This window comes from Falco peregrinus, chromosome 7 (assembly GCF_023634155.1).
Source record: "Falco peregrinus isolate bFalPer1 chromosome 7, bFalPer1.pri, whole genome shotgun sequence".
Lineage (NCBI taxonomy): Eukaryota > Metazoa > Chordata > Aves > Falconiformes > Falconidae > Falco > Falco peregrinus.
The window spans coordinates 10404843-10430285 of NC_073727.1; the positions used below are offsets into that span (position 1 = coordinate 10404843).

General features: G+C 40.8%; 1 protein-coding gene across 1 annotated transcript in view; it reads left to right on the top strand.

Moving 5' to 3' along the window:
• Positions 1-25443, top strand: part of PCNX2 (pecanex 2) — a 159735-nt gene that overhangs the window by 51912 nt on the left and 82380 nt on the right. The window contains exons 14-18 of the mRNA XM_055809946.1: positions 3510-3620; positions 5189-5280; positions 16069-16178; positions 18356-18452; positions 25239-25331. Of these exons, the coding sequence (XP_055665921.1) occupies positions 3510-3620; positions 5189-5280; positions 16069-16178; positions 18356-18452; positions 25239-25331 (503 nt within the window). The remainder of the gene's footprint in view (positions 1-3509; positions 3621-5188; positions 5281-16068; positions 16179-18355; positions 18453-25238; positions 25332-25443) is intronic.

Genomic DNA, 25443 nt, shown 5'->3' on the forward strand with positions numbered 1-25443 from the left:
CGCCTTCTGGCTGCCGTAAATCCTTGCAAGTGTTCACAGTGCAGCTACTTCTGTAAGCCATGGCAATCCGGCATCCTCCAGCATCTTGCTGCACTTTGAGTATAGATCCCCTTAGGCGCTGAAGGTGTAGTGCCTGTTGTATTGTTCTGGGCAATAAAATCAGGAGGGAATTTGGTCCCACTGCATACCCATAAAGTGTTTTGCAGTTTTGCTAGGTATTTTTCCTGTCTATTGGTTTGTCATCGTACGATGACTTTTGGATTTCTGAATACTACAATTTGTGATTTGTATAAAAATAAAAATTGTGAGTAAATTAGTTGTAGTATTCAGAATTGATATGTTGGGAAATCAAGGGATTTTTGGTGTATGTTACAAATACCAAGGAAAGGAAAAGTCTTCTATTTCAGGTGTTTGCTATGGAAAGAAGCTGAAGTGATGGAAATCATAGAAGGCCCTTACCAAGGAACTAATGTGATGCTGCATAGTGTACTATGATAAAAGTCTTGAAACGAGGTTATAAAAGAAAATCAATGGAAGTGTGTAGATGTATAACCTAATTACTTAAGAAATGTGTTTTTTAACAGGACCATTTCTTTGCAAGCAATCTGTTTAGGATCTGATTCTATTTTATTTTAAATTGATGGTGATTCTGCTATTGATTTATATTAGTTGGGGGATCGTGGCCTTAATTCATTCTAACTATGGTTTTCATCTTGAATTCCTTACTTCAATTGACCTTTTTTGCTAGATTCACATACGTGGTGTTAAGCAAGGGCACAGACAGAGCCAACCTCAGTCAGTATGTGCTATAGCTCTGGTTAGTGACAAAAGTCGTTACACACTTAATGTATGATAGTTTTTGTGATGACACCATTTAAGCATTAGGCAGGTGAGTGAAATTATTTGGCGGATGTCTCAGAAGAGTAAGTATCGAGTGGTGGTAAAATTTTGAGATAGCAAGTCCTCTGCCTGCTTTCAGCAGCGACTGAGCTTCCGCCAGGGGAAGAGAGCCTCTCTGAATGTTATCCTTTGCTACGTTCAGGAGGGGAAGAACAAAAATACTGTTTCTCACTGAAATAAAACTTCTTTTGTTTTTAACTTGTGGAAAAGGTATCTATTATTACACAACAAATGGACTGGTATGCAGGGATACCTTTTTTTTTTTTTTTTTTTTTTTAAATAGTAATTCTGTAGACTTCTAAAAGGTTTGCAGTGACATTGCCACTGAGTTACTATTCTACATTTCTCAAAAGACCCAAAGTTTCCGAAGTCAAAATTTGTGTTTCCTTTCTACACTTATCTGGTAGCTACTCATTTAGAGGAAACCTTTGATCTGCAGCGTTAAAGCCAGCAGCTCACATAAACATATCATAGTGGTCCAGCTCTTAAAATTGTTGTTCTGTATGAAAAATCGTGATGCGTGTACAAATTGTCTCTGGAATTCATAATGTAATTCCAGCTGATTAATCAATTACTTTTATTGTCTGCTTCCCACAAGGGACACTACCGCTCCTAAACTCAATCCTTTTGTAAGTGACAACTGTTTATTTTCATCTCTGGCATGCTCCTTTGTGGAGGATGAGATAAACAAAGCTACCTTAGCTAAAGAAGTTGTTAGGATTATTCAAGTTATTAATGGAGAGAGGGTGAGGTGAGGACATTGCTTTAGTCAACCAACTTTTCTCTCCTTGTTTACATTCACCCCTATGTATTTTGGTGTCCTGACAGGACATATCTGGTCTTGTCCTTCCCTCCCCTGCTCTTACTCAGCTTTTTCAGAGGTTGCTACAACAAAGGCAGTCATTTGGACTGTAAGTCAGTAGGCTAAGATGAATTCTAGCAGATCTGTGGGTCCTTTGCAGGAGGAACAAGATCTCCTGTGAGTTTCAGCAGTGAGTTTTTGGGATAGTTGATCCCACGGTGAGTCCACATGGCCCGCTGGGCAGTTTGCTGCCATGCCATTGTCTGTCTTCAGGAGTGGTCCTTGCTTGGCTTGGTATGGTTTGGTGGAATATCTAAAAGAAGAGCAGGGTAGTAAAGGAAGAGGAGCTTAATAAAGGCATTTGCATGTAAAAGATAGAGAAGACAGTGTTTCCTCATGTTCTTACGCGTGTATAATTTGTGCCAGCGGCAGGAAGTCGTGATGAAGGCTGCATTGTGAATGCCAGTATACTTAAGTGAGCTCTGTCTGTGTTTAACACTTCGATATGTTATTTTTCCCCCCTGTTTGGCTTCCGCAACAAGATGTACAGCATTAGATAGCAGTAGCGTGTAATACGATGAAGTTAAAGCTGTCAGATCAAACTTGGTGTATTGCTTTATTTTAGCACAAGATGCATTAGTAAGAGGAGTTGGGAGTAAAATGTGAAAATAGCATTCAACATTATTGTTGCCTTCTTACGATTTGATGGGGTGGGAAGGGGAATAAGTTGTACTAGTGTTTTGTTTAATTTACTTTTTATGAAAATGAATAGGAGGAAACAGCAGTCTTCCTAGAATGTAAACTAACAAATACATACTTGTTTATGAGGAAGAGTGGCTGACACATCCCTCTCCTTCACCATGAGAACATTCTGGTACTAGTACAACAAAGCAGTAAGAATATGATTAAACATGTGCATGTATCCTTGAAAATGGGCAGTATTGGAGAGTTGGGTCAAGTGTGTGTTTAGATGCTTTGCTAGACAGCTGTGCTTAGCATTTTCTAGGGTGGAGCTAAGAGTAAATGGATGGGAAGGAGGAATGGCTGGAGGCAAACAGAACATAGGACTAGCAGCACCATTACCTGAATTATGATTCTTGCTTTTCCCTGACTGTAAAGCAGCCATTTAAATTAGCGTTTCTATTTAGAAAGATTTCTAAATGTAAAGATCTCAGACTGGGTTTTACCCCCGAGTTTCTTTACTGTTTTTAATGTTCTTTCACTACTGCAAAGTCAAGGCCCCTCCTGCTGGAAGCTGGGGAAATATTCTGGGGAAGTTTCACTATAGGTTTGTCCCATTTTTGCGTGCTGCTTTAAGTGTCTGCTGTTGATTGCTGGTAGAAGCAGGATGCTGTGATAGCCAAGATACTTAGGATCCTAGCCATTGAAGTATTTTTTGTTTGTTTATATTGAATTGTTATACCTGTGCTTGAACCATCTCAGATTCAAGGAGGAAGTTCCAAAGTTAAACTTTCTGTACTTTAAATAGAACAAATATAAATTTGGAAGTATTTGAGAAGCAGTAAGGAGGCTACGTAATGCTATTTTTTTCTGCCACTGCTTTTATCCAAAATAAAGCTTAAAGTTAACCTCTGAGCTTTCATTTCTTACACACAAAATAACGTAATTTATTTTGAATACATGAGAAGGGGAGTGTAATTGCTGATGCTAAGTTTAAGGTATGCTCGCTTGAGTAATTTCAGAATTTATTGCAGTGACTTTCTTATGCTGGTGTGATGCATGTTTCTCTGTTCTCCATACATTGTGATGTATGACTGTGTTCTAACATTTATTTTTTTTTCTTTAGTGTTTTTATATTGCTTTCCTGCAATTTCTCTTCTTGGTCTTTTCCCTCAAATCAACACCTTCTGTATATATCTTTTGGAGCAAATAGACATGTTGCTTTTTGGCGGTTCTGGTAAGTAGCCAGTTGCAGCCTGAGCTATCCCTTTCTGGGTTTATAACCTTGGATTAGAGTATATTATTGCATGTTTTAAAGCACAGTGCATGTTAAAGCTGAAACAGCTAATGGTATTCATATAACAGTGGGGTGAATACTAATAAGACCCCCTTGAGTAGATTTCTTTTTTTCTTTTGAAAAGTTCCAAACAAGTTGTGCTATAGGCTGCAGGATGTTGTTGACATCAAAGCGTTTTTTTCTTGGCATGTCTGATGTGAATCTTTACTGTATTTATAAAAAAGAAAAACTTAAAATATAATTCAGTTAAAACTCCATTTAAAAAATAAAAATAAAAAAAGTTTGCATTGTTCTATAGTAGAGCATGTTCACAAGATATTGAATGTGGGATATTTTTGGTGTTGTTTCAGTCAGAGGTAAAGCAAGGCCCACGAGAGATGATGCATCTTTGTTGTTGGTAGTGGTGGGTTTTGTTTTTCATTATAGCTTAAGTAACAGAGAAGACTGGGATGCATCTACACTGTCATCTTAGTTCCAATCAGAAACAAACCTCCTCCTTGCTCCCACTTACTACATGTTGTTTTGCATCATGGAATGATGTCAGAATAAGCAAACTGGATTCCATTTGGATGAAGCTTAGAAGAAAGGTGCACTGTAAGGGTGCACCTCTTGCACTCCAAACACTAATGAGCGTACAGTCTGTGGGACCAGACTAGAGATAGTCTGCAGTAAGGCATCTCAAACATGTATATCATGGTTGTGACATCCTCAGCACTTCTAATTCCACAGACTCACGCTTAGTGCATCATTCTGCTTGCTACTGTAGACGTAGCCTTGGCAAGTGGTTAAAACTAGTAGAGATTATAGGTGTGTTCTTTGCTTTTTGTCTCGTAAATACCATAGCAGACCTGGAGGAAATAACGTGTCCTATCAATAATAATGATTCCAGTGTATGTTGAGCCCTAATAAGAGTATGGTTTTGCAGCTCCTATGTCTCCTTTGTTGAGACTGCTGAACTCATTCTTGCTGACAGCTTTTCCTACCCTGCTTCTGGAAGGTCTCAAAGGAGGTTATAGCAAGAGATCAGCTGGCATCCTTCTGTCTCCCTTTGATTTCATTCATGTATCTTAATATGGTGCAAATCATGGTTGACCAAGCAAGTTAGGATGCTTTTGGATGATACCAGAGCCTGTGTCTAAGGAGCAAAGGGAAGGAGGAAAACTCCACATAGAGTTTGACTAGAAGATTGCCAGTTTTGTAGATCACTTCATCCCTCCTTTGTAGCAATGTGAAGAGTCAAACTGATGTTTTGGCAAAGCAGTGTTCAGTACAAAAAGTAATAGTGTGGGACCTGAGGTCAATGGAGAACACATGGAGTACAGTGGTATTGGGCTTTCAGCCGTAGCTGTAAACAGTTTTGTGAGCTTATCTGGGGCTTCAACCAGCTTTGCAATCCCTGATTTCACCTCTGTACCTCTCCTCGTGCAAGAGCTGTTTAATTTTTTTTCTTTTGGTTGCATGTTCTCATTTAGGAAGAAATCAACTGACATTTAGTGTCTCTATTTCAGCTGCTGCTGGGTTGGTATCTGCACTATACAGCATTTCCCGAAGCTTTGTTGTTCTGATTGTCCTGTATGCTTTCTGCTTCAGTGCAGTGAAGGTAAGCCAGAAAAACAACGCTGCAAAAATTCAAAATTTCAAGCTCAAAATTCATATAATCTAGGGGAGACCAGCATTGTTTGGTGCTGTGTTGTCATTGTTGTTTATCAAGATAAGCTTTACAAGCCATACTTCAAGTTCTGTCTGTTAGCTACACTGAAATAAATTGAAACTGTGGTAGAAATTCCGGAGTAAACCTATGTCTAATATCGGTGACAGTTTGCCTCTTACATGTGTCAGTCTGAAATGATCTGTTGGATTTCCCCTTCAAAGACTAAGAGCAGCCTTGGCTTAAAAACGTGCAGCTCCTATTGATCTGTATAAGCCAGGCTGAATTTGGTCGAAATTCCTAATAAGGTCCATATTTCTGAAGGAAAAAAAAATAATAAAGGATTTTGTTGTTGCTTCCTAACAGTGTGCCTAAGAACTTAAATGGGCAGACCGGTGGACCATCTAATCCAGTAATGTGTCTGCATCCACAGGGAAATGCAATTTAAGAATTTAATGAAAATCAGGTGACTGCCGCTCTTTTCCCTAATATTCCACTGGTGTCCACAGTTGTTGGATTAGGGATGTTGGAGACAATGTCCCTGCTTATTTCGTTTGGTATCGTGGACTTGTCTATGAATTTGTGAGTCCCTGAATGTGCTGGTCCGGTCTTTCTCCACATCTTTGTGCAACTAATGCCAGATGTTCGCTGTGCTCTGTGCAAAGCAGTGCTGTCCTTCATTGGTTTTAGACACCTCTGCTGATTTCACCAAGTCGTTCCTATGCCTAGTATTGCAGGATTTGTGGAAGAACTGTTGTGCATTCACTGTATCTCCTGCCTTTGCAGTTTTGTAGGCATCAGGCATAAGCCCCCCCAGCCATCTTCTCTTTAAACTGAAGAGTCCCAGCCTGTCTAGTGTCTCCTTGTAAAACAGCTGCTCTTCTCAGGAGTAGCTACGTTAGTCATCCTACTCTGTGCCTTCTCTTACTCTTTCAGATGACCTTCAGACATGGAGAGTAAATTGTGTATGGTGCTCAGGATGTGGGTGTGCCACGGCTCCATAAGCTGGGAAAATGACTTGCTGACTTATTCTCAGTACCCTTCCCAGTGATGCACACTTTAGGGTTTTTTTTGGCAGATGCTGCATTTTGAGCCATATTCAATCTAAAGCTTTATTAAATTTCTTAATCTTTTTTTTTTTCAATTTTTTTTTCAGTTAATGTATGTATTCTCTGCATTTTTTTGTTCTGTTTAAAAAACAGCAATGAAATGTTGGCTGCCTTCAAATCTGCTGCAAAATTCCTAGTGACCACAGCAAGAGCTGAATTTCATCTTAGACTTGTGATAAAACTGATCCTGTAAGGGACAGTCTTTTGACAGTGTTTCATTACAGGCTGGATGCTGTCAGTGCCCATGCAGGGGTGCACCAGGACGTGCAGTGATTTACAAGCTGCTTTTGACACCTTGTGGGCATACGTGAGAGGATGCTTTGTGGTGCTGCGCACGCATAGCACCCACACAGATCCCAGTATGAGATTTTACAACAGCCAAGGATGGATCATGTGAACACCCAGTCTGGTGATTTACACGGATAAGAGGGGTGATCAGACATTTCTTCAGGGGAATTCTTTAAGGAACATAAGCATTTCTGTAATGGCTTTTAACAATTTTCCACTTAAAATTTTGAATAGGAGCCTTAAATCAAAAAAGGTCGATTATAATGCCTTAACGGTCTCCCAGGTGATCAGAGCTGGCTGTGCATGTGTTCTTAACCACTCCCAACAGTAAAGTAGAATGTGTTAAGCCACCATTTCGTCTTGCCCCTGGAAGGCTTTGAGCCCATACACAATGAATTATGGCAACTCAGCCGCTGTGCGGTGCTACATTAAGACACTTTAAACACCTTTGAACATGTTGCCAGGCTCACCCAGTGTATCAGTTATAGTGGTTTGACTTGACCCAGCTATGTGATGCTAAAAAAAAGCTTAACTGCTTCTTATGCAGTTTCCTCAGGTAGCTAGTGTTCCTGCTACCATTTTCCGGCTGTATTAATGATTTGGGAACTGGCATCTGGAGTAGAGAAGGTGGTTCTCTGTAAGGATGAGCAGAGTGAGAAAAGCTGTAATGGGGGCACAAACAATGAGAAAAATGGAGGGAGCTGTATGGAAGGAAGGAATTGCGTTCAATGGGCAAATATCTGGGGAAATTATCTTTTTTTTCCCCCCCCTAAGGTTAGTAGAGGGTGATTCTCTAGTTGAGGGTAGGGAAGTTGTGTGATGGATACTTTAGAAAATAGTTTTGTAAACAGTATTAAAGAAAAGCCTCTTACAATATTCTACAGATTCTTGTCTCAGCATAATACTTCAAATTACACCTTGCAGGTGGCTTTGTAGATAAGCAATCTCCTTGTGGATTAGACTTCAAACTGCTTAGAAATATGCTTTTAACACTACCCTGAAGTTGTAGAGTGCTGTGAAAGATTTACAAGATATCTGTTCTAAATTACCAATATTAAGTGCAGACTTTCTGTTCACACAGAAATTACAGTTAATTTGAATTTTTATGGCACTGTTCTTGTGAAGGCACTTCTGAGGAGGTTAATTTAAAGCATGTAAAGATGATTCCACTTGCTTCAGCTCATAATCTCAGTCTACTGGGGTGCTTAAAATTTCATACATTGTTTTTCTTCCAGAAGTAATGAAGTAAGCACTTGTGTTAACCCTCCTTGTTCTTCAGTCAAGTCCAGAGATTTTTTTCCTTTTGGGCTGTTGTCTTTAACATTGCAAAAGAATGATTCTTTGATTGGTGGAGAAGGAGTAGGAATTGGCTTAAGTGTAAGAGAAGAATCTGATCCTTAATAGGGACCAGTGTGAAAGCCAGTCTAATACCCCTGTAAGAAACTAGGACTTTTTGATATGTAGTGAGCAACAACTTCTGATCCTAATCAAGGGAAAGTTTCGATTTTCGGTGCACTAGAAATCACAGTTTAACTTAAAACTGAACAGATGCTGTGGTCTATGTCATTGAGGTGTTTGCACAATGGTGTTAAGTACATGGTTTTCCTTAAGATAGAAGTGGCATCTCTTCCACACTTGTACTTTACTGCTATTCTTTATTCTTTTTAATTTTATTTTACTCTTTTCGCTTTTAGTCAGTTTGCCAAACTAACGGAGCAAAATTTTCAGCATTTATGGAGATGAAAAAATCGTCACAATCAAAAAGGTTCAAGGCAGGGAAACATGATAAACTCTAGTGCAGGATTTCTGGGTTGCAAGGCTTATTTCTTGGCTGAAATGTAGCATCCTCGAACGTGAACTCTGTTTATTGGCAGAACATCTTATAGCTCAGCAGGTGTAACTAGCAGAGTTCTATTTCCTGAAATAAATAGCAGAGGAGAATGGATCTCTTAAGTGGTTGTGTGCTTTTTGCTGGTGAACAATTGCTCACATCAAATGCCCAGGCTGAAGGCCTATTCCAGCGGTATCAGGCTTGAGCCTCTCCTTCCTTAAGTGGTTCTTGTGTTCTAATTACCGTCTTGCCAGATGAAATACTCTAGCCTGGTTTCTCTATGTATGGTAATTATTCCAAAAGGAAAGATATTATCCATGAAGAAGTTCATTAGAATAATAATTAATGTACCACATAGTTTTCTTTTTTTAAAAAAATAAATGGTGTTCATTTTATAATGTGTTGTTAAGTGAGTTTTTCTTATTCATATTTAGAACAGAAACAATTGTATGTACAATAGTTTGATTTAGCTGCAGTCAGATTTGGAGATTATTTTAGAATAGCAAATTCACAGCAATTAATTCTTTGCTCTAGAGCTCCTAATTTTTTTTTTTTTAAAAAGAAAGTAAGAATTGAGCAATTGTTTCTGGCATGTTTCAAAACAGTGTAAGTACTCAAGGTAACTTTCAGCATGCAAATACAAACTCTGGGCATTGAGACAGACAGATATGCCTGTGCTTTAATCCTGTGCCTTGCCCAGACTGATTTTGCTGTTGGATTACGTTGTACAAAACCAACTGAGAGTCTCTGTGAAAAAACAGCAGCGGTACAGATGTAGCATTACTTTAACTTAATGATTGTCATTGATTTTTATTCAGATAAGTTGCCTGAAGAAAATTATGATACAGTATTTTGGATTGAGAGTTCGTCCTGTGATCTGCAGACAAAATTTGGCGTGCCCAACAAGTTCACGTGGCCCTGCCACTCTTTTTCTGAATGACCCTGCAGCATCTTTGCCATCACATGACCAGAAATGCTTCTCTCTCGTGGCTAAAATGCATGTATCGCCTAAAAAAGGATGGCAGATCTCTGCTCTTGTGCGAACAGTGAGTGCGCAGGTTGGATCATGTGGCAGAGCTGCTTACCTGTCCCATCACCGGACTTGATCAGAAGCGTGGGATGTGTCCTGGGGAGGGGCTGCTCACCTGGCAGAGACGGGCTCTCAGGTGACCAAACATGCGCTTTCCACACAGCTAACTCTGTTTCAAGGCCAGGCACAAACTCGTTGTGTGATGAGGAGACCTGTGTTCAAGGTGTGTGACTCGGATGCTTGGAGGAAGACGAGGGGCGTGTTGTTCGGAGGTGACTGAGAAGCAAAGGGGTCCCACCCGCTGTGGCCCAGTGGCTCCCGTCCTCAGAGCGCTTCTCTGCAGCTTTGCCCTTGCTTGATGTTTGTGTGGAGGAGCTGTGGACCTGCGGTTTGTTGGGACCTTCTCTGGTGGTGCTGGTGCTGGACTGATCAGTTTTCTTTTTGTTTAAAGCTGTCCAATCGAAAAATTAAAAAGAAAACTCCAAATTGCTCACAGTAGGGAAGTACAGAGTATTATTGCATCTAAAATTATAACAGGTAATTTCTCCAGAAAACCCCCAAACATAAAATAGCTGGAATTCCAGGTCTCCTTCTGGGTGTTTGAGGCCTTGAGGACTGATGGACAGGACACTGTTTGTCCCTGTTGTCAGTCAAAGGAGCGTATTGTGAGCGGAGCAGGTGTTCGGGTCGTTGTCTGACACAGCTGGTGAACACAAGTCATTCCCTGTGGTGACAATGTGGAGTCACCTGGATAAATTTTTCTTTTACACTCATGTTATCCCAGTGTTGCAAAGGTAATTTAGCTACAGCTTTCAGGTGCTGTAAAGCATCTCTTCATACATCTTATCCCATGACACATCCCTGTCATGAGTGATATGACGCCAGCTGCTTATCCAGCCTTACGTACAATACTGTGAACCTGATTTCAGACAAGACAGAAGATAAATGTCTTAGCTTCTAAAGTGCAAAGACCTGAGTTTCTCCTGCTTGCTTTGAGATTTTCTTTATCTCCCAGGCCTCTGTTTAATGATATCACCATTCCTTATTTCACTTCTTTCCAGGTCCTCTGTGAACATTAATTTAGTTCTGTTTAATAAAAAGTCTAAACCCTAAACATGGTTTTATCACCTCTTTTGCTCATTCCTTGGATTGTTACATCTAATAGCAGTGATTTTTCAGCTTGCTACTTTTTGGAAGCTATTGGGTAACTGAGTTTAGTTTAAAATTATCTGCGTTCACTTCAGCCTGGCTTTGTTTCTGATCTCAGCTTCAGTCCTGTACTCTTGAACAGAAATTGGCAGCTCTAATAGCTACCTTAGCTTTGATATATGAAAGGGTTATCTCTTTTTGCTGGAGGAGGTGTTTTTATTTTCAGATACTACATTCATCAGATTGGAGACACAGGAACTTCTGTGCCATCTTTTTCACTTGACTGGAATTGCCTGATGTGCTGATTTTTGTCTCCAGCTCCATCTGTTTTGTGGTCTGTGCCCAAATATTTAACAGATACTTAAAAAAAGTCATGTATGCCCTCCTACTTTTTCCACAAATACTCGGTCTGGAATTTAGCCATCTTGATATCAGTCTTTAGCATTCCAACACATCAGTGTTTTGCTGTGGGGCAGAAGAGCACATCCCTGAAGGTTTCTGGACTCAGTCAGTCCTTCTCTTCTGCCTTCTGTTCCAGTCAGCTGGTTTGGATTTGAAACTTAACCAGAACCAGTTAGTTATTTGTCATCCAGCTTTTTTGTTGTTGGTGGGGGGATTTGTTGTGTTTTGTTTTGTTTTGTTTTGTTTTTTTTAAACTGCTTAAGGAAATTGTGGTTTATGTTAATCAGCTGGAAAAAATCTCAGATTTTGGACTTGGATCAGAAAAATTAAACTGATATGAATGTGTTCATATGCAGCAGAGCTACCTCCTCCAGCTCTGTACGTTTTTTTTAAAACTAAAGTTGTGTAGTTTCCATTACCTTATACCTGAAGAAAGTATTTTCTGGTAACTTACTTATTGCTTCAATGGGCAGTTACTAAAAATCCTGTGTGTATTTTAAACCATTCTCAGCTCACATTGATGTAGTTTGCTTTGTTGTTTAATGAGTTTTAAACTCATTAGTCAGAATAACAATGCTTCTTGATTCCTGTTTTCAAGGACACAGGCTTCATCTGTGTACTAATAAGTTTGAAATATTTGTCTTAGGGTTTTATAATGGGAAGGAATTGCAAGCATACATCTCCCTCAGTCTGCTAGGACTGCTCAAATAAATTTCTAAACAGCACTGAATAGGCCCATGTGTATAGACAGAATTCCCGGATGTGTAAGTGACCAAAAATAGAGATACAGGGTTATTAGACAGCTTTGTTTCTACTGCATAAAATGCTTCCAGCCCTGTTGGAGGTCTTGAAGACAAGGCTCATTAATTTTATGTACTTTCCAATTTAGAGACCCCTGAGGTTCAAGCAAGGGCTGTTAGGAGCATTAATTTTGGAGAGAATTGTCAGATATGGTGCGTTTCAGTGAGCGATGTTTGCAGCCATAGTCAGACTCACACTTTAGACATAACTTCAGTAGTTAGGCTCTTCATTTTCTGTGTATCATGAGAACTTGTTGTCCAGATATAACAGAAAAAGTAAATTATGCCTGCAGAATCTGATACGGTCCAGGGTTACTCTTATAGAAATATGTCACTGTACAGGAATGTAGAAATCTGCGCTTCTTGTTTAGGATAAACTTCAGCATAATGTGAACCATGAGTATCCATGCCCCTGCCTGAAGTTGTTGCTCACCTTACTCTCCAGACAAGGAATCCTAGTTACAGACCAGGACTTTATTGTGTAAGGTGCTGTGCACACACACGTGCTCGCCCCTGCATCAGTCCCAGCCTTAGGGATTTTAAATTTCAGCACTGAAAAATGTGGTCACAGCTGGAATAGCAGCTGGGAGTGCAGAGAAACAGACAAAACTTTGCTCAGAATGGGCAGTGATATCTGTATTCTGGTAGCTTATAATTTGTCAAGTTTTTGGAGCTCTCCTGGGAAAGTAACTTCTTTCCCCCCACCCCCCCCCACCCCCCCACCCCCCGTGAATGATGGGAAGGTAAGGCTGGTGGCCTTCTCTCCCTGGAATTTGTGTCTAACCACTGTAACGTAAGGCTCTGGAATACTTCACATTTCCTGGTTGCTAGTGTTCACTGAAAACAAGTATCCATGGCAATATAGCTAAGCTTATTAGATAACTTTGTCGAGAACAAGTTATTGTCACCATTTTCTCATGCCTTTGAGGGCACAGGGAGTATTCCCTTTTGCAATCTCAATAGAAAGTATTTTATAAGTTCAGAAATAGGATGATAGTTTTTCTTTCAATTTACTATCACGCATTTAGAATGGCTGGCTGTCAACGGCTGTCCTGCGTATTGTTTGATAGGAGCAATAGCACAGAACCATGCTAAAGGTGGGTTGTAGAGCTAAGGAGAAAGACCAAAGACTGGTTGATTTGCAGGGGGGTGACCTAGATGACTTTTAAGGGTCCTTTCCAACCCCAACCATTCTATGAATAATGATGAAATCATGAGAGAGTGGAAAATCACGGGTGTGTGCATAGTGAAGAACAACTGGAGTTTGTCTCCATATTTAAAAAGCCAGCCACCATGGTAACGCCTTCACCTTCGACGATGCTAATGCTGCAGCAATCTGCAAAGTCTTTGTTGAGTTGCAAGGAGTATTCTGGGGGGTGGGGGGGGGGGAAAGGAAGGAAAAAAAAAAAGAAAAGAAAAAAGAAAAGGAAAAAAAAAAGTAACAAGAATTTCTACTTACCACAAATGGTTCTCTGTTCAGAGCACTGTTTGTCTCTGGAGTAGGACATATGATTTATTTGAGCCTATCTTTGAAAGCTAAGTGTGCTACACGCGTATTTTTTTTAAGGGAAGAAAGAAGTGAAAAACATAAATAATGTAAGACAGAAAACTAATATCACCACTTTTAAAAAATACATTTGCCTCCCTACCTCCACCAGTGGTAAAAGGCTTGTAAGTTCAAAGTCACCTTTATCTTCCTTTTTAGTGGATTGTTTTGGGATTAGGCGATTCTGTGGTTGGAATGGAACACGCACACCCCCCACCACTGGGTCTGTTGTAACTCATCACTTTCATCCTTAACCCTGTAAGTCCATTTCACTTGTTTTAAAAATGGCTACGTGAGTGTCTGCATCAAAGTCAAAACTGTATATGAAAGCACTACATGTCACCTCAATCAAATGAGGTAAAGTAGGAAGTCAAACTCCCTGTCTAGCATGACAGATAATACCAGCTTCCAAGACTAAAACCTGTCATTCCTGTTTTCCCACTGAGAAGAATCATTGCCCAATTATCAGCTATATTGTTTTTTTCATCTTTTTAATTTAAAGCTCTACCAGGAATCATTAGTAGGGGAGGAAAATGACAAAATGGAGCAGGTTATATCACGCTGATGTCGGAGAAATGACACCTTTGTTCATTCTCCTGTTTTGTACACCATTGTGCAGCATTATTCTGGATAATCCTGCTTTCTAGGCACATAGCAAATATCGATGCCTGTCCTGCCGGCCTTGCTGGCTCCTTGACAGCTGAGCTTTGAGGGGAAAGGGACACTTTGGAACTGGAGCACGGGCAAGCCAGACGCAGAAGCTGTGTACGATAGATAGAAAAGATGGAAGTAAAGAGTTCCTGAGACATTAATGTGGGGAACCGGCCATGTGTAGTTTTACAGTAGAAAGAGGGCAGAATGGTTTCTCAGATTGGCTCCTGACACATTTCAATACCAGGGATATTGCTGGGCTCTTTGCAGGATTTTGCTTTTGAAAGAAGTTGCAGGGCAAAGGGACAGTCCTGCACTAGGAGCTGCCGCGTGGATCTGTACGCAGTTGTATTTCCTTGGGAATGCCACGGATATTTGGGTAGGCTGTGATTCAGCCATATTCAGAACATTTTGGCTTCGGTTAGTTTCCTTGAGTGTTTTGAAGAATATGCATTTCTGACCTGAAACTAAGCGTGGGAAAAGCTAACGCAAAAATTATTTGGCCCCAAAATTGGGAACAATGAAATGAAGTGTGGAATTGGATGGCAGAGTTTAACTTGTCAAACAAATGGTGCTAGATTCTTCCAGTAATACTGTGTAAATCTCTCTTTTGTTTGTAATGACTGTTTTGAGGAGGATTGTTTGATAGAACTAGGCGCTTCCGTCTTTCATCTTTGCAGTGTTCAGTATGATGAGGGGAAGGTGATTCTTGGTATTAAAATTTCACTTCTGTGATACTGCTCTTAGGATAATGAGATTTTCAGGGTTAAGTTCCAAAGAAACCTCATGTTGCAGTGGGTTGGATGTTTGTCCCTTAAAAGAAAATCAGTTTGTCTTACTCAGGTATTCATTGCGCCTGAAAGAAATTGAGTGTTTCTTAATGTGAGTCAGCTTTGCTAAGAAAACACACTTAGCACTGGGCAAAATAAGACTAATAAACCTACTTTATTCTGTGAAAATATTGGCCCTGTACAAATTGTGAAGGTTTTCAAGCAAAAGATGTGGTGCAGAAGATGCCTTGTTTGTGCTAGCTTAAAGATCCTACAAGCACTGTTTCTCAAAAACCTACCCAAAAAGTTCTCTGATGGCAGAATCTGGTGACCTCATGTTCAGTTCATCAGGTAGAAGTTGTGTGGAGGCACAACAAGTCTAGTAAAGTGAAATGGCTATGGATCTGATCCACCAAGTTTCTGTATCATTCACAGCCAAAATCTCTGTCCTTTTACAGCCAGGACTTGCGAGTATGTCTTAGGATCCCTAATTTGTAGCTGAGGACTCCACAGATGAAGCTTGTCTTGATAAGCGTTCCTTAAGCTTCATGTTCTTTTTGTTATTATTTCTAGCCAATTTTAGGTATTTAAGTGACCCAGAGACAGTTTTTCATCTTAGTTACACCTGGAGTGTGCTGACGAGTGTAAATTGCCATCCAGGAGGGCCTGGATGCAACGTACAAAGGAGCAGAAAGATTCGAGAGTGAGGGGCCAGAACGGTAGCGTGGTGCCTTATGTAGGTGACATTGGCATTTGTTGCATGCAGTCTGGCCACAGATCAAGTAACTAAGTATCAGTTTAGAGTTTAGACAAATACAGTGCAGTTCATTTCACTCGCATCTCATTTTAATGAGAATTTGCCTCTAGTGTTTCATTAAAGAGGAAAGAAAACCTGCCTTTCATCTGGTCTCCTGGCTAATTGCTGATTATAGAGGAATTACATAATGTGATCACAAAACATGCCTCTAATTGCAGTCTTTTTTCACAATAGTAGACTTTGATATGAAAAAAGGATTTTCAATCCTTGGTAGATGGTGTACGGATTTAGATGCTCTGCATTTAACACTGCATGTATGGCTTAGCCTACTTAATTGATTTTTTTTTTTTTATTTAAGTTCTGCATTCCTAACTTACAAATATTTTGCTTTCTGCCCTTCTGTTCAGGAACCCTGGGATGCACAACACATTCCAGCACTGTTCTCTGCTTTCTGTGGTCTGCTAGTTGCACTTTCTTATCACCTCAGCAGACAAAGCAGTGACCCATCTGTACTGATGTAAGTTGCCTGTAAATGTTATTTACTGATTACTCCATACAGCACTCAACCAGAGTGATGCCTGGGTTTCAGAACCACGGGGACTGTCTTCTGAAAGTACTGTGATGAGGTGGAAATTCCTTGCCACATTTGCCTGGTTGGTGTCAGTCCTGGAAATAAATGAAGTGCTGCGGTCAGATTGCTGGTAGGGCTGGTGCTCTTTGAACAACACTATCCAAATTCTCTGAAGCAGATTTCACCCTCTGGGGAATTGTGTGCTTGCCGTGTTGGAGAATAGTGATTTATTTGAGGGGTTGCTCAGGGTACTGGAGTTGCAGAATGTGCGCTGTGGCAAGGAGAAAGGACATTTGATGTACTGGGGAGATGTCTCAATTCCAGCTCTTGCTGAGGGTCCCTGTCAGCAGGATATGCCTCTCTGTTTGAGATTAATTCCTTCCTTTTCTTCTCTGACACAGTCTGCTAGAAGTAGCTGAGGAAAGGTAGTGTATATCAAGAGCTGGCATTGCAAACAAGGGAGATCCAGGGAGAAGACCCAACGTTGTGATCTGCATGTTGCAGTGACATGAGAGAGTTCGTAGATCCATAGCTCAGGGGTGGCAAATGTGAGTTTTCCCATGTGGGAACCGTGCTATATGGCCGTTACGGGAGCTGTGGTGGTCCACAAGCAGTTGGGTATCTAAGTATGTGGCTTTGGGATTAAGCGAGCCAGTGGGTTTTGCGCAGCTGGTGTCACCGTGCCATCTGGGATCCTGCTTCACAGACACCTCAGTCTTACCCTAGACCAGTGCAGAGGGGCTGTGGGGAGACCCACAGGCTCTCTCCTTTGATTCATGAGGTGCGTTGTGTGTGCCTTGAGGTGAGGCTCTTTAGTGTGTGAAGGTTGTAGTAAGCATATGGTAAGTCAGGGTGACTGGATGCACAGTTCTAATGCAGGAGGGAGAAGGGGAAAGTGAAGGGCTTTTTAGGTCATTCAAGATTGTAGATGAGGAGGGAAACTTGGGAAAAGGAAAAGAATTCTGAGGAGAAAGGAAAGGATTAGCAGAAAATTGGCATCCTGGTAAATCTTATGAAGAGCTGAGAAATTCCTTCTTTACCATTCAGAAGATTCAGGAAATCTGATATTTATACATCACTAGGTTCTGATGTGGCAAAGCAACAAGACCTGCTTATATCTATTGCCATTAACTTTACCCAAAGCCTACTGTGTCTAGCACTGATGTCAATTAGACCTGGATCGAGCTTTGTGTAGGTGGTGTGTAGTTCATCGACCATTACAGTATGGAAGGAAGTGAAGCTGCTTGCTGTATTAGGGAGATTTGTTTAGCCTTGGAGTAAAATATACACAGGTAAATTGCAAATCAGCATGGAAGTGTGAGCTCTTCCAATTTTGAAGTAATTTAAATGTATTCTTTTCTCCCACTCCCCAGGAAGGACACACCAGTTCATTAATTTCTTTAATAAAACAGAAACTTGGCTTTCCTTAAAATTTTTAAGGCAGTATTCTTACACCATTAAATCCATTTTAACTTTTAAAGCTAGCTACTGATTTCTTTATGTTCTTAATCAAAGCTTCAGCAGCTGAAATGGTTGTGAAATATCTTAATGTTAAAACAGCATCAACTGTTTATTGTGCAATCATGATAAAAATGAATAATCCTTCACAAAAAAGTTTTAAGATCATTTTTAAACAGCTCTGAACTTAATTAAAGGAAGTTAAGGAGCTTGGAAGCAGTATTTAAGGGATGGCTTGTGCCATAAACTTCAAGATGGAGGAAGAGGTAGCACATAAATCTTGAGCTAAGGATTAATATACAATTTATACAGAAATAACTTCTTTGGCCTTTTTAACATGGGTCTAAAGAGCTCCCATATTGGTTTCAGCTTAGCTAAAACATTAATAAAAGGCATGAATGCAACGGTTCCCTCTCTGCTTATGCCTATAAATGCCTGAGTCATACTGATTGGACTGCTGGGACTCCTTAATGTTTTGATGAGGAAGTTCTGCCCTGATCACAGGTGGAGCTGGTTTGTGTCAATCTTCAGCTATACAGAGATAAGATAGCTACTGCATATGCGAGGAAGGAAATCTGGGTCTGTTCCTCCTCCTCAGCCCCCCAGGAATATTTGTATCTGTTAGACATGTTCAAAATTATCCTAACTAGGATTTTTTTTTACAGGTCCCTTATTCAGTGCAAATATGTCCCTCACTATCTACGTCAACGATTTGAAGATTCATCAGCAGATCCACTCCCAGAAAAGATGAGAGAATCAGTGGTAAGACCTTTTCTTCCATTACTTTCTGTTTAAAGCTCTCTCCCATCCATTTTCCCCACTGAGAGACCTTTTAAATATTCTCATTTAGTAATGCAAATCTTTAAATTACTAAAAGCACAGAAAATGGGAGGGTATATACCCTGTTCCTTTAAATCCACAGATGGAAACCGAGAGAAGTTCTTCTACATCTTCTTTCCAGTGAAGCTAGAAGGGAGAAAGGGGATATTGCAATTTTCCTTTCTGAAGAGTTCCTTTGAAGGGCTTGGCAACATAGATTCCTTAATATAGCTGATGGGGAATGGACCCTTAGAGCTTGGGGAATGGGGCATCTCATCCTGGTACTCGGAGCTAATGCAGGTTCTGTGCATAGAGTTACAAGCTGGCCACCTGGTGTGTGCAAGGTAGGCTGGACTGTTCAACAAGCATTCAAAAAGGTGAGCGGTCCCGCCAAATTCCCTGTCTACATTGGAGGGGGACAAGATTTGCTCCACAGAATTAAGTGTTTTTAAAACAGCCCCTGTTAATCCTTTTTCTAGATCTAGGGGTTGACCTAGTTTTCAGGAATGCCTTTTTCTCTGCTAGGAGTTACTCTTGACCTGTATGTCCTCCACCCCAGCCAAACCAGGTAAAGCACAGACCAGACTTGTCCCCTGGAGATGGAATAAGGATGTGAAGCTTGACTAGTATGTGGGAGGGAGGAACATGCCTGGTGTCAAGCATTGCCATCTCATTGTCTCTTCTTTGCTTGGCAGGCTGTTTATTTCCTGCTGTCTGCCACGTAGCTCTAGGTTTGTGTCAGCTTATTTCCCGTAACTTCAGCTTAAACATCCAAAGCGACCCATCTTCCTTTTCAGGTCTTTTTATATTGAATAACCTCACTATTACCCGGTGGAAGTTGATTTTATAAAGAGTTCATGTGGTAAGATTGTCAAGCTTCCAGAAGTATGAAGGGGTGTTTGACATTTCTTAGAGCCATGAACTGTCCTGCTTCCTGGCTCTCAGACAGCCCTTCCTGACCGTGTCCCTAACGCCTGCATCTGAGCGTTTGCAATGTATTTGCAATTATTCCTAAACTCTTGAATGCTCGCAGAAGCAGGGAGCGTTTGGAGAGTGCCTGGAAGACAGACTGCCTTTTTTTGACCCTTAGACATGACCTGAAAGCCTGTGGTGCCTAGTGGCGCAGGTGGCTCGTGGGGTAGCTGGCCTGGTCTCCAGATGTCCCTTCAAAGGGATGGATCTCTCCTGTACATCTTGAATCATTTGTTGGGCATTTTATAAGGTGTTACACAGCCTACATTCAGCACATGAGTTGATCTCACACTGCCAGTGTTTCCTACTTTTCTTTGCTATTGCTATTTATAGATATATTCTACCATGTATAATGTTATTTTAAATTGTTTACTGTAGTAAGGCCCACGTAAGTTTAGGCGATATGTCCATTGCTTGTTGCTTGTATACAGTTTCTTGCAAACTAAACTGTTTGCAACAGCGTCATACTGCGATATGAACATTCAGCATTCAGCTAGTAACAGAGTCAAAAAAGCCCAAGTATTTCTGTGAAAGTTTTGCTATACTCTGTGGTATTTCTGATGTGCAGGTTATTGCTGCAGTTCATTGTCAGTCCATTCTTATATGTGGGCTGTACGGCAGGTTGGATGGAAAGCTTCTCGTTCCCACTTATTTGTAACCTACTTGTGTCTTTTGCTGATAGTGCCCTTCCTGGAGCAGGGGAGTCTGATCTCATCTGCTCTGCAGATGGAGTGCTGCCGAGGGACTGGCACGGTTGCTGTGGCTGCCCACTTAACTGGTTCCGTTTCACAGTGCAGAGGGAAGCTTTGAGCAAGGCTTCAGTATATTGAAAACACAACCCCAAAAACCAAATAAATTTGCATCTAAGATCTTGGATGTATTTTCAAAATGAGGTCATACAGCAGATGACTGACATAAAAATACGTCAAGAATGTGGACAGGGTTCTGATGTCTTAGTATACTAACACAGTCACTCAGTGGTTCAACTGCACTTGGGCCCTTGAGCCGCTGGGGCAGAAGATGCAGAAGCACAGGGAGGACTCTGGTGGGACTGGCCAGACACAGGACTTCACCATGCCTCACTTCACACCATTCCCTTCACCATGCCTCATTCCTGTCTTGTTTTGCCAGTGTTTTTTGCATTTAACTAAGTGGGGTTCCTGGCACCTTTTGCTTTCCAGAGTATACCTGGTTTGGGAGACTGGTACTTTTCTGCTCTGTACATTTGATGCTCCATGCTGCTGCTGCTGCTGCTTTTAGACAGAGACTGTTTTCCTCCAGTGTTGCTGGAGCCTGCTAGTTCTTCGCCTTCTTGTTCTTTGGCTCTCTGTCCAGGCTACCCTCAATCTGTATAAAAACTGTAAGCAAATTGTTTGCTTACGATATCAATTAGCAGCGCTAATTCTTGCACACTGGGAGATGTCCTGAAGAAAGAGAGGGCAATTTCTGATTAGTGCAGGCTCTTTGTCTAACCCCTGTGTTATCTGGTACCTCTGTCTCAGTTAAACACCAGTTTGCCAGCAGACTCCCACTGCTATCTCAGCGCAGTGCTAATAGAGCAAGTGGGGAAGAACTACCTGGGGAGGTAGGAGAAAATGCACGTGCCCCAGGTTTGAGGAGCACAATCAAGTCTCATCTCTGCTGACGTATTTCAGCAACAGCAGTCATGTTTAGGGTGTAGGACTCTGCTGACTCTTAAAAGCAAATTTTAAATAGCTTCCAGAACTTCTGCAAGAGGATCTTCAAACAGTTCAGAAGCTGGGTGAAATGACAAGTCAGTATTTGAAGGAGGTTCCATGGTGGTAGGTCATTTTTTCCTCTTGGAGTGCTCCTTTGTGAGGAGAGTATTCCTAACCCCTTGTCAGCAGCAAGAAGGGGCAGGATGCAACACAACAGCCTTGCCCTGGTCTATATACAGACATATGGTCTACGTAACATGCCATTTAAATAGGACCTGTTTTAATCAGAAATCCTGAGGCATACAGAACCAAGTCACCTCCTCAAGGAGCTGAAAGCAAACAAGGTTAATACTGAAAATTAATGTGTTGTATTCTGTAGTGGCTTTGCATTGATGTTAGGAATAATAAATACAGCCTTTCTAATGTTTAGTTACATGACCTTTACTGTTTTCCTTTGCTTGAATAGCTGTGTAAGAATTGCCAGCTTTGGAAGCCTGAATTATAAAGCAGCTGTGATGGATAATTGACCATTCAACTTTGAGAATGGAGCTTCCTACCATTATAATTAATTTCTGTAGGCATCCACATGGCTGATTACTAGATTAACCAGTGGCCTGAGGGTGCTAATGTGTTACATTCAAACTCAGCTTCCTTCTTGGCCTTTAATACAAACATTTAGATAGCTAGTAAAAGGATTTGTACAATGCTGCAAAAGCATAATTGAAAATAACGGTTGGACTTGATGATCTTAAAGGTCTTTTCCAACCTAAACGATTCTATGATAATTAAGAAAAAAAAAAAAGTGTCGCTATAGTATATTCTGCTTGTAAAATCTCTGAGGCTTCAAAGGTAGTGATGTTGTCCTATAAGTGGGTTTGTTACCTGGTGTGCAGCTCCAGTTCACACATCTAGCTGAGGTGTTCCTTATTTCTTTATTCTAGTTTTTGAGCAATGCTGTTTTGGGGTTTCTTTTTTTCCTTGAGTGTAAAATGGAGGAAAAAGAGCACCTGCTTTCAGTCCAAGCTGTAACAGTGATTATCTCTCACTGCAGAGATTTTTCCATGTTGAAGCAATGGCAATGAAGGACTCGGGAATTACATTGTAGGGCTATTCAGCATTCAGTTAAGTGCCTGGCCTTGGGAACAGAGTCCAAAATCCTGCTTTTAGACAGCTGGGTCTAAGTGCAGGATGGGGAACAGAGTTGTGTCTAAGGTAGACACATGCTTTGCAGGAGCTAGCTGCCTTCGGCAGGAAGGGTGGCAGCCACAGATGCACCCACAGCAGCCTGCAGGTGGATGCCCCAGATTTTTTTCCTGGAAGGTGGCTCTGAATCCCCCTCAACCAGAGATAACAGCCCAGGGTCAGTCATTTCCTGGGGGGGGCGTGTGACCACTATGGCATGACATGAAACAAAAGCAACTACTTCTCAGGTTTGGGAAGGAATAAACCTGAATTTTGTGCAAAGTTTGAAAGTGTCTGCCACATCAAGAAGAAGCTCCTGTGGGGGCCATTGTGCAAGTCAGCAGCTGAGCGGTGCATTTACATTTTGAAGCAGTTCTTTGCAAGGGTAAAAGGGCAGGCCTGGGTGTATATGATACTTTAAATACTTTAGATGTTGCCAGAGTTGCAATGCAGTTGTCAAATTTGGGTTTAAATACCTGAATAATAACCGCTGCTTTAAAAGCGTAGGCCTTTTCCTGTATGGGATTGTTAATGTGTCAAAAACAGTGAAAGCACCCTAAAAAGGATGCTTGCAAACTCAAAAATGGGAAAGGTGGGAAATACTAGTCCTGTGCAATATAATCTGTGCAATACATTCTCTTCTGAACGTAATCTTTAGCAAAGATTCTCTTTGGTGACCTGGCACAGAATGGAAAGTTAGGACGCTGCCCTGCCCCAAAATGTCCATTATTATGACCTCTGCTGACTTTACAGCTAGCTACTTTGATGTAGTTCTTAAAGTGGCAGCTTCTTCAGTCAACCAATTGTGAGAGAAATGAGTTATTTTAATAGTAATCCTTTCTGGTTGTACAGAAGAGCTTGAAAATATGATTGGAGTGTGTTTGTTGTTCCTATAAGCTTGTTTTAGATTATTGAGTAGTTAGATTCAGCTGTGCAGAAAATGATACTTGATCGAGACTTTTCATAATATGTACTCACAAAAGGGCTGAAATAGTGCCATATAAATCTGGCACTGCTTAACTGTCTCAGATGCTGAATTTTAAAAGCTAAATAACTGCTGCTTTACATAGATTTCGTATGCAACATCTTTTAAAAAAATACTTACATTACATGCATTGGCAGTAATTCCCTTACCCATCTTTATCAGGGTTTTGACCGGGTTTTTTGCGTACTGCTCTGCATACTAAACCAACTTGAGTTAGAGATGGGTACACAACTTGCTAGTGAGAGGAGGTCTGAACCGCACAGAGAGGACCTGTGAGGAGAGGCAGGGACCAAGGGAAGAGAAGACCTTTCCTGTGAGAGGTCCCTCGTGTTGTGTTTCTCCTGTTGCATATGATGGCCAAGAAGCAAGGAGCAAGACCAGCAGGGCTGTGTTTTGAAAAGATGGTCAGGAAGGCTTAGGAAGACCTGACTCTGCTCCTACACCTTCCTACTTACAGTCCCTGCGGAGTACAGGGCTGCCTGGAGAGGGCAAGGCTCTCAGAGGGGAGGGAGCCCTCTTCTTTTGGAGGTAGGTGCTCCGGAGCAGCCTGGGAAAGGGAAGAGCAGTGGCGATGGGTTGAGAATTCAGCTAAGCCAGACTGGAGTTTCCTGGGACAAAGCAAGAGTACTTCTCGAGCCTGAAGGCTTTTTAGTCCTGCTGAATTTCAAAGGGCTGCTGCAGTAAGTGGAAGTGCTGGTGCTCCTGACCTTTTGCTAAGAAGCTTCTTTCATAACAGGGAGCGATAGGCAGCCTAAATATAGTGATTGCTGCCAGCTTCCCCTGTAATTCACAACCCTTCTGTTGTTTGCTTGTTCTGCCTGCTTTCTTTTTGTCTCTGTTACTCGTAGTTTTGCTATCCTATCTTTATTTTAGTTTTTTTAATTTTTCTCTGATGAGATACACGAAGACTACCTAGATTGCAGCACCAGGACATCGGATGAGCTAATTCTAACAAAAGTGTTGCATTTCACCTATTTTTTTCTAGATGTCTTTGAATTAAAGTGTAAGTCAGTTTCTAAACCAAAAGCTACAAACAGTTACTCATTTGATGACTTAGCAGTAGTATTGAGTGCTGAACTCAAATGCCCCTCTCATAAATCTAAGACAAGTTTTTCATTTACTCACAAAGACACTTGGGTGACCTCCGAAGTACAATTCGGAAGATAGCACAGATCGCAAGCTATCTTGTTTGTTTGTTTACTGAGAATGACATTTTAATCACAAGAAAAATGGGCTGGGAAGACAGTGATATTTTCCAATCTTTAGAAACAAAATTACTCCTACCCTAGTTATAGATCTTTATGTAAAGGCAGACGTGTCCTTTCATTATCATTCAGTGACACTAGGAAAAGGCCTTGCCTGAAATCCATAAAATCTTGCCAAAATTTGGCTTCCAATACAGAAAATCAGAGAATGGGACATGTCACTTTAGAACATAATAAATGTATTAACTTTGTGTCTCTGAAGACTTTACAGAGAAGCATGAGTCATTTCAGTAATGCAAGAGAAAGTGAATCTGAAGAAACTTTAAAGCTTGCAAATAGGAAATGGAACCAGAATTTTGATTCCCCAAAATAAAAAAGTCATAACATAAAAGTTATATTCCTTAAACAGAATCAGACTCAGTATGAAAATGTATTGCTTTCATTTCTTCAACCCTAAAACTACATTATTTAAAATTTAAAAATATAATTTAAAATTAGGCATGATGAATGTAAATGTGATTACTTTGATGAACCTAGAGTGTGAAGAAATAATTTCCCAAAGCAGAGAGGAGAAAATACTTTTGTATCAGGGAGTGCTGATTAGCCTTATCACAATGCAGACTGTGAATAATTGAGAACAGTCTCATTTACTTTGGTTAAAATAGTATTGGTTTGCTAATTTTGTATAAAATATTTATTTTCACAGAAAGAAATCTTGAAATCGGATCTCATTGTCTGCACAGCAGCTGCTGTTCTGTCATTTGCTGTCAGTGCCAGTACTGTGTTTCTATCATTAAGGGTGTGTATCTGTCTTTATTTTTGTTCCCCCCTAAGATACTATCTCTTACGCAAAACCACAGGGTGCTTTAACTGGAAAGAATACAGATTGTGGGAAAAGTGAGTGAAAATGT